The sequence below is a fragment of the Hydra vulgaris genome, chromosome 12, assembly GCF_038396675.1.
Source record: "Hydra vulgaris chromosome 12, alternate assembly HydraT2T_AEP".
NCBI classification, from domain to species: domain Eukaryota; kingdom Metazoa; phylum Cnidaria; class Hydrozoa; order Anthoathecata; family Hydridae; genus Hydra; species Hydra vulgaris.
The window spans coordinates 81,792,102-81,802,500 of record NC_088931.1 but is presented as its reverse complement, the minus strand read 5'-3'; the positions used below and the strand labels follow the sequence as shown (position 1 = coordinate 81,802,500).

The following is a 10,399-nucleotide window of genomic DNA, read 5'->3' as shown; positions in this document are numbered from 1 at the left end:
AAAAGTTTGAACAAAGTCATTCAAAAATTTGAGAAGGATTTAGTAGTGTGATTCTGGGACAATCTTAGTTAAGTTAAAGTATGGTATTGAGATTCTATGTTTCTTGGACACTGCAACAGGCTTTCTAAGGAGAATGAATGAATTCCAGTTTATCTAGTTGAGATTTATCTAAACAAGTTCAACTATCAATGGATGGACCTAATGTTAACTGAAAAGGGAATGCAATTGGAAAGTGAAGCTTGTTTGAGTAAACTAATAAACATTGGCAGTTGTAACCACCACAGCATTCACAGAGCTTTCCAAACAGCTACAGAAACCACATGTTTGGGGAATAAAGGCTGTCATGAAAGGGTCCTCATTTTAAAGATTTTCCTGCTTCCCTTACAGTTTTGTCCAACAAAGTTTGTGATTGTCTTTATATTTTGAAGTTGAAGTCTTTAAAATTGATATAAATTAGAGAACACAGTTTCAAATAATTTTTCCAAAACACTTACATTTATGTGTAAATCTTATCAATATCTTTCACAGTATTTATACCATTTTAGATGAGTCAAGGATCAACAGGTGGCGTCACAGCTCAAAGAATTATGGCAAAAACTACCTGCTTTTTAAACAAAAGACCATCATCAAACATCTATTTGGCTATAAAAAAAGTTGAAAATGAACTACTTGTAATAAAACTATTTTTCTGCTATATTGCAAACCTTTTGCAGCCATATTTTAAAAAATATCAAACAAATAATCTGATGTTGTCTTTTCTGGGCAAAGACCTGAAGATATTACATAGATGCCGAGTTGATTGTTAAAACTGATATAACTGATAATTCTCCTTAAAGCTCTGTTGTTGACTTGTTAGAGCTTGATCTTACTGATAAATATATTTATCTAAAGATAGAAGATGTTCATTTTGGATTTTCAACTGAAGAAGAACTTCAGAATTTATTATGTAAAGATAAAGTAAAATATGCAGATGTAAAAAAAGTTTAAGGAAAAAGCTGCGAAAATCGTAATTGTTTTATTGGAGAAAATCACTCCAAAAATCATTTTGTGATAAGAAATGGAAATGTATTTGATCCACATTTAATACCCTCTATACCACTGGTCAAATTACAAAGCAAGATGAAACAACTTTTGACTCATCTAGTATCATGAAAATTATTAATGCGACTTGAGCAGACAATGTTTTGCCACAATACTCAGACCTGTTGGCAGTATTATCTCAAAGTTTTGAAAAGGTGAAATCTTTCCTTTGCAAAAGCACTAGACTAGATGAATTCTTTTTTTTTTTATAAGTCTTCTATCAATATACCAAAGGAGTTAAAATCTATTCTAACTTTGGTACAAGTCATGGTCAAGCAAGTGTAGTGAGAGGATTTAATGTTAAAAAGACTATAACCAAAGTTAATTTTGTAAAAAAGATCAATTGCAAAAGAACAACCTAATAAACAATAGACAACCTGACCTTCAACAATAGAACTAAAAAACAAGTTTATGAAAATATCGAAAGGTGCACACCAAAGATATCAGCTCGACCTTTATCGAGAGAAAAAGAATGCTAAGAAAAATAAATGCAATCATCAGAAATTTTAACAAGAGAAATCAGTTATGCAGTAAAAATTTCTTACAAGATTTTATGCAACAATTTAGATATTGAGTTTATTAATACCATGAAAGAAGCAGAAGAAAATGTAATAGGATAAGTAATTAATTGTTATGGGAAGTTATTAATAATTAAGGAAATGGTTTAAAAAGGAAGGAAAAAGGTCTTGAAATCAAAATTTTAAATAAGGCAGTTTAAATTTTAGAAAAGAAAAAGAAAAAAATAATGTGAAACTAATTTTCTTTTGTTTTTAACGATTTTACTTTGTTGTAGCTGTTCTTTTTCTTTACAAAATTATTTTTAAGATAAAGATGTTATAGAAATTTTCTCACTTTTTTTATTTGATCTTTACAATATAGGAAAAATGTATTTTCTGGAAATTCAAAATTATCACTCTACAGTAATGTCCACAAGTTTGGACAAACTGAATAAAATTGGATTTTTCTAATATTTCAGCACTTACTTCACTAAATCCAAAATATTATGTACCAGTTGAAAGATTTCAGAGTTTACTGTTGTAAATTAAACAAATATTGATTATTAATTAACGTATGATTGATATGATTGATTTAAAAACTAATGATTCTTAATGAGCTCAAAAGTTTGCAGACAAACTGAAGCTTTTCACATTTTTCCCAAAGTGTTGCTACTTTATTGATATTGCAAACAAATACTTAGTGGAAATAATTGAAAACTTTATTTATAAGTGATTGAGGTCACAGGGTATAAAAAAAGTATAATATCTCCTATAAAAAAGTTGATAGCATGATCAGTTTAAATGAAAATTTGTTTCGTAAGACAACAAAGTTTTATGGAGTCAGTAGGTCTGCTGATAGAAAAATTATGAAGAGATATGAAGTTACTGGATCTACAAAGGTTCGAAAGCAATTAGGAAGACCTTGCAAAACAACATATACTCAGGATAAAGAGCTTGTGAAACTTAGCAACAAAAAACCCATTTGGCGCTTATTGATTTAAATGAACAGACGTTTTTATGAATGTTGGTATTTCTATAACAAAACAAGTTAACACATAAATAAGTTTACACCTTTCAGAACAGATGAAATCAAATTTGTTTGATGTCCAGTAGGTACAAAATATGATCCTAAATCTAAGTTTTGGGATGTTTTAGTTGGGACGGTGTTTATCCGCTCCATAGATATACTGGAACTATTGATCAAGAAATATACAAAGATCGTAGATATATATTTCATATATGTGAATACTGTTATCATATTTAGGCTGGTTCCTCTAATGATGTCCTTTTTCTTCTAGACAAGGTTCAAAAATGTATTTATTTATTATTAGTTAGACTTCATAAGGTTGGATCTCTTTAGATTTTTCATTTAGCAAAGTTGCCTTTTTTAACTGCGTCTGTCTTATGCTCTGAAAAATAAAATTTTTTCTTTGCACATCAATGCTTTGTAATGCTCTCCTAGTCTTATGTTTTCCTGACTCAATTTACAGTATTTTAAGTCTTCTGTCAACCGTTTTCTTGCTCTATAACAATATGCTTTGTTATAACTCCCAAATTTTTTGTTGTAACTCCCAAATTCTTTGTTTTCTGGTAACTCCCAATTATTTAAATAGTGGTTGCTTGCAGCCTTGTTAGAAGCAAGTTAGTTTTAAAATATATATTCGCTATGGCTTGATTCGAAAACATATCTTTTCATAATGGTTGCTAAAGAACTAATGGTCGTAACTGTACTAAAACTTTAAAAATTTCCTTAATACTGTAGCTGGGCTTGTTTGATATAGTGTATTTATTAAATTAACAATTAATAATTAATACATTTATATATTGATTATTTTAAAAAAATAAGCTGTTTAACTCTAAAGAAAAGAAACCTTTTAACTCCAGAGCTATTTCAAATGCTAGTGTTTCTGCACAAGAATATGTTTTTTTCATAACTATAAGTACTATAGATTGGTACTCATGCAACACCTTTGCAACATCCTCATGGAACACCTTTATCTTTGTATATAAATGTAATAAATAAAAGTAAACATCTTTGTAAATAATTTTGAATCATGTTAGAACCCCTCTTTATTCAACATATAAAGGCTATATAAATAATTAAAAAAATAGAATTCTTTGTAAATAAAGATAACATTCTGTGCAAATAAAAAAATAACATTCTGTTTAAATAAAAAAATAACATTCTGTATAAATAAAAATAACATTCTATGTATCAGTTTTTATTACTACTATGTATTTATTATTATTATTATTATTATTATTATTATTATTATTATTATTATTATTATTATTATTATTATTATATATATATATATAAAATTTATAAGTGTTTCCACCTTTAAAGTCAGAATGACTAATAGGTTCATACTCCATATTTATTAAATTCATTTTATTAAGATATCTGTCTCAAATATTTAAATTTAAGGGGAAATAAATAGAGAGAGACAATGTAGTAGTGACTTCTATTTTTTGTGATATTTTGTTTGAGCTGTTTGAATATTAAAAAATTTTTTGGTTCACCATAAAAAAAATGTATATCATAATTCACTAATTTGCTCTAAATTTTGTTTAAATATTGCATCAAAAAATGCATGATAACAATGGTAATGATAAAAATGTAAAAAAATATATAAGTATGTATTTAAAGGTTTCAAAGCCATTTTTCAATTAAACTTTTCAAATAAAAATCTAATTTCAAATAACAATTAAAATCTGAAAATGTTTTATGAAATAAATTTTTAATTTATTGCTTTTTAATATTGTTTAGATCTTTAGATCGAGTTGGAATGTCTCGTCGCTCTTTGAAACATGTTCCTGCTTTAAGTTTTTCTTCACATGGAAGTAAGATTGTTAGAAGAAGTGACAGAAGATCTAAAAGAGTCTTTGCAACATTTAATGAACAAGACATATATCGATCAATTGAGAAAAAAAATCAAGAAATGATGGTTAGTATTTTTTTTGCATTTAAAATAAGCATTTATAAAATATTTAAAAAAAAATATATTTTATTTTAATAATGAAATATTAAAATTTTATTTTAGAGCTTAAATTAAGACTTAAAAAGCATTAGTAAAAAACCTTGTCATTTTAAACATTATCAACATATAATCAACTTCTAACCTAAATTTACTATGATCTCAGTTAATGATCTGGGTTAATATCTTAATTCATAATTTTCTGAAAAGTTTATTTTAGATGCAACTCTGATGAAGCTCAACAGACTGAAATTATACAAATTAACATAATAAGTTGTTATTAAGCAAAAACATAAATATAACTAAAAATATTTATTAAATGTTAATTTATAAAATAATAAACTTTTAAGACAATTTTGTTTTAAGGATCGAGCAAGTATGTATGATGTTATTAAACGTAGGAGAGGGGAATCAGATACACAAGATGATGAAGATGGCTCTGATGATGAAGCAGAAGATAGTGATGGGGATGATGAAGAGGATGAAGTTGAATCTCAGCCAACATATTGTTTGAGAAAGAAAAAACCAAAAACTAATAAATACCAAGCTCCACCAATAAGTAAGTTTATCTATATTGTTTCTAAACATTAAAAAATTGAGGTTGACATGATGATGAGAAAATTATTTGAGAAAGTAAAGTTATATTATTTAATACAAAAAATCAATTTTCATATTTTAAAACATTTTGCTTTATCCCTGTTTCATATTTCCTTTTTTTGTTTGTTTTTTAATTAAAAAAATCTAAGTTTGGATTAATTTTAACTCTTTCTTTAAACATGGAATTAGCATACCATTAAGCAATAAACTCTGACTCTAACCAGTGGCTTAGTTAGAGTCAGAGTTTATTGAAGCTATTAATTTAGTTTATAATTAGAATCTGAATATTGATTTTATTATCAAAAAGGTAACCATTATTTTTTCACATAATGAATTCAAATTAAATGATGTCATTTAGCAAAACAAATTGATTTTTATTGCAAAGCAACTAAGAATCTTGTACAATAACATGCAATAATAGTGCAATAATATTTTATTTCTCTCAATAATGTTCAATTTCTCTCTAACTGGTTATTGCTTTGCCATCTTGTTATAATTATTATGATTAACTTTTTAATTATCTTAATAACTATTTAATTGCTTGAAATCACAAAGATAAACAAATTTAGTGTGTTACCCATGATACCAAAAAAAACCTTATGCAAATTACTGAACAGTTGATAAGTGTCTGCAAGAATCAAGAATTTGTTTGCAGTTGGTTTTGATTTTGTTTTGCTTTGTTAGCTATAAAGTGACAGAATCAAAGAAAAAATTTTCATTTATACACAATTAAATAGGAGAAAATAGCTCTGCTCCTTTTGGAATGATGGAGCTGATGATGGAATGATGGAGCTGATGATGGAATGATGGAGTTGATGATGGAATGATGGAGCTGATGATGGAATGATGGAGAAAAAATGTGAAAATAAACTAGTTTAAGTTGAGAATGAACCTATAGTTGAGAATTATAGTTAAGTTGAGAATGAACCTATAGTTACTATAGTTACTAATTCTCATAACTTCATAGGAAAAGTTTCAAGAAAATATTCGACAGTTCCACTTATGCTTATGAGTTTATTTGTAATGCATGTAGTAATTTGTTTGTAATGGACACAATAATTTGAATTTATCATTTATGCTTATGAGTTTGTTTGTAGTGGACACAATAATTTAAATTTATCATTAATGCTTATGAGTTTGTTTTTAATGGACACAATAGCTTGAATTTATCATTTATGCTTATGAATTAGTTTGTAATGGACACAATAATTTGGGTTAATCATCAAAAGTAAATGTTCTTTTGCAAGGAAATTAAGAATCTGAAAAAATTCTGAATTTACATGTTTTTTAAAAGTAAATGTCTTTGTTAGACTTAATTAGACATACCTTAATTAATTAGACATACCTTGACAAAGGTATGCCTACTTAATCGACAAAGACTTCAATTAAGTAGACATAGTTACAAAGGTAATTGAAAAAGACTTTAAATAAGTAAACATGCCTTGCTTAGTTTTATATATATATATATATATATATATATATATATATATATATATATATATATATATATATATATATATAATATATATATATATATATATATTGTAGTGTGTAATTTTTAATAATTTAAATAATAGTTGGTTTTTTAGTTGTTTTTTTTCATTGAATTTTTGTTACACTGATTTTATTTTTTTATTAATTTAATTATTTTTTTATTATTTTTTTTATTTTTATACATTTAAAATTTTTTTTTTTTTAATTTTACAATTTATTTTTTTGCTGCAAAATTTTTTTAATAATATTGAAATAATATAATTTTACAATTTGCTAGGGATCATCCATAAAGTTTGTACACTCAGAGGGGGAGAGGGGGTCTGCAAATGGCGTATATGAGATGGGAGGGTAGTGGGTCAATTATAAAAGTAAGGAGACACTAAATTTAAAAAAATATCATAAAATGTTAGGTAGGTAAGTTAAAAGCGTAGATACATTTAGGGAGGTGGAGAGTACTCAAAAAAGCGTAAAGCAAAATGCGGGGTGGGGGGTGTTGAGGTCGAATATAAAGCGTACGTACTTTATGGACAACCCCTTATTTTTTCAAGTTTAATAAAGTATTTAGTAAACATTAAATGACCTTTGTTAGAAAGTCAGAAAGTTGCTTTATACTTTATGATAATCTTTGAGTATATGTTAAAGTAAAATGTTTTATATATTTTAACTTTTTTATGTATACATGAAAATAATATTTAAGATAGTGGTCGCTCGCGTAGAGAAATTTTATATACTGGTTCACATTCTCCTTTAAAAAGTTGTCGTATCAAAAGAATCCCACAGCATTCTACTTCACCTCATCATCATCACAGAAGAAGTTCTTCAACTTCCTCATCAGGTTAATTTAAAAAAAAATTATTTTCAATATTTCAATTATTATTTTAAAGTTAAATTTTAGTATAAATTATTATGTAGCAATTTATAAAAGTTTATTGACTGGGCAAATATTGCTATAGTAAGACCAGATAAATGTAAAGGAATGTAGTAAAAAAGTACATTAAATGTTGGTCATTGAATGTACACTTGTTATATACACACACATATATAAATATTTATGTGTGTGTTTATATATATGAAGAACTTATTTTCAAAACACATTAAGGGACATTTTCGAAAAAATTGCGTTAACTACCTATTATTATGAAAAATAAAAAATACTTTTAAGTTGTATGTTAGCAACTATTTTCAAAGACTTCAATATTTTTATTTATTTTTAGCTGAAAAATAATTTTATTTTCATAACGCGGTATGATTTTTTAAATTTATTTTCAAAACGCTGTTTTTTTTTGGACCAATTAAAGTGTGTAGAAAAATAATTTTGTGCAAACACAATAAAAATCAAAGTAAAACTTAAAAACAGCAGACTATAATTGTTTGGATGAAAGTCTTGATTTCGCGTTAAAGTCGCACAAAAAAAAAAAGCAATGCTTAAAAAGAGAAATGAGAAAGCTATTTCCACATTCAAGTGGAGAAAAAATTCCTTCTATATCGTGTAATCACATAGCAGGCTTTTGCAAGGTGATTTTATTTGGTTTTATTGAGCTTACTGTTATAAGATATAATGTTATAATAATTTTTAAGTTTATGACAAATTAATTTCAGGCTCAAGGTATTACAACTGATAATCTGTTTAAATGTCATTCAGAATTCTATTGTAGTACCAACAAAGTGTCACAGGATGCTTCAATACTATCTTTGTCTAATATAGTCAGTATTAAAATAGACAAAGTGAAAAATAATGAGCGATAAAAGTTTAGAACTATTATTTATAAACTTTAGCATATATATAATTCTAATATATATAAAATTCGCTGAATGGTCACACACGAGCGGTGAACGCCTGAGGGAAGAAATGAAAAACATGAGAATAAAGGAGAATTATTTTTCAAACAAAGCATATTTTGACAGTTGTCAAGACAAAAATAAAGATTAATAGAGGAATATTTAAAATAAGACAGGCAATGCACCTAAACAGTACTAACAATAATAATAAAAAATAAATTGTTATATAAATACTAATATGAACTAAGATAAACAAAAAATATATCACCAAACAAAAAATAAATAAAACAAAAAATACATTAAAAAATAAAAAGTATGCATACAACAATGAAAGGCCTCAGAATGGAAAAAAAACATTAATGCCAATGTGTAAACATAATTTGTGTAGTGATTAAGTAATAAACATCTCCTCAGAGTCGCGTCTATTATTACTGGCGTTTCGATGAGGATCAGCACTTATAACTAGTTTATCCCGTCAGACAAACGTCATCGCCACTTATGCTTTACCCTGCGACTTACGCCTATTCCATACTGCAGTAAAAAAGGATTCACTACAAATAGCCAAAACCCAATTGTTTGGATGAAAGTCTTGATTTAGCGTTAAAGTCGCACAAAAAAAAAAAGCAATGCTTAAAAAGAGAAATGAGAAAGCTATTTCCACATTCAAGTGGAGAAAAAATTCCTTCTATATCGTGTAATCACATAGCAGGCTTTTGCAAGGTGATTTTATTTGGTTTTATTGAGCTTACTGTTATAAGATATAATGTTATAATAATTTTTAAGTTTATGACAAATTAATTTCAGGCTCAAGATATTACAACCGATAATCTGTTTAAATGTCATTCAGAATTCTATTGTAGTACCAACAAAGTGTCACAGGATGCTTCTATACTATCTTTTTTCTAATATAGTCAGTATTAAAATAGACAAAGTGAAAAATAATGAGCAATAAGAGTTTAGAACTATGAGTATTGAGTAATTTTTATGCAATGAAGGATACAAACTACGAGTTTGCAAAGCTTCATTTTGTTCATTATTGTGTTAGTTTACAATTACTTTACTTTTAATTCAGAATAATTTTTATAAGTTATGCATATATGTTTGTTGAAAAAATGTTTTGTTGACAAAAGTCAATATTTTATTTATCTTTATTATCTAGCCATAAATCCTGATAGAGTTGTAAGAATTGCAAGACACTGTTATGAGCATGGAACAACAATTATCTAGCCATAAATCCTGATAGAGTTGTAAGAATTGCAAGACACTGTTATGAGCATGGAACAACCAGACCTGAAAATAGAGAAGGAGACAGGAAGAAAGCAATTTTTTCTGAAATGAAAGAAGCTGTTAAAAACCATATTCAGACTTTTACATGCAGAGCAAGGTATTATGGAAGAAAAGGTGCTCCTGGTTGTAAATAATTGCCCTCTGATTTGAATGTAAAACAAATGTTCCAATTTTTTTTGATAAAAATAGTACAACTAATGCTCAAAATGTGGGCTACCATTATTATCATGGGATATTTATAAACTATTACAATTTACCATTTGGATACCCAGCAACAGATACATGTTCTACATGTCAATTGTTCAAGTTGTCTATGAAAAACCAAAATATTAATGATGACCAAATAAAATATTAATGATGACCAAATAAAATATTAATGATGACCAAAGAAAAGAAAGACTGCACTTTTTATTCTTTATTGAAGGAAAGCAAGAAAATTATACAGTATGCTTAATGATATTCACCCAAATGAGATGACTATCTTCTTTGACATGATGAAGAATCTTGTACTACCAAAAATACCAATAAGAGAAGCCTACTATTCTTGGCAACTTTATTTTAATCTTTTAGGTATTTTTCTTCACAGGGGTAATAAATCTCAGTCTGTTAACGATATTTTCTTTTTATGGGGCTGGAGTGTGAGAATTGAAAAGATTTAAATATTGTCTGTTCAGCTGTACAACATCT

The 10,399-nt window shown here is 26.8% G+C and overlaps 1 protein-coding gene across 4 annotated transcripts in view; it reads left to right on the top strand.

Annotated features, from left to right (window-relative positions):
- Positions 1 to 10,399, top strand: part of LOC100207284 (ATPase family AAA domain-containing protein 2) — a 69,173-nt gene that overhangs the window by 12,568 nt on the left and 46,206 nt on the right. For all 4 annotated transcript variants that reach the window (XM_065814653.1, XM_065814651.1, XM_065814654.1 and 1 more), the window contains exons 4-6: positions 4,348 to 4,525; positions 4,922 to 5,114; positions 7,344 to 7,481. In XM_065814653.1, the coding sequence (XP_065670725.1) occupies positions 4,348 to 4,525; positions 4,922 to 5,114; positions 7,344 to 7,481 (509 nt within the window). The remainder of the gene's footprint in view (positions 1 to 4,347; positions 4,526 to 4,921; positions 5,115 to 7,343; positions 7,482 to 10,399) is intronic.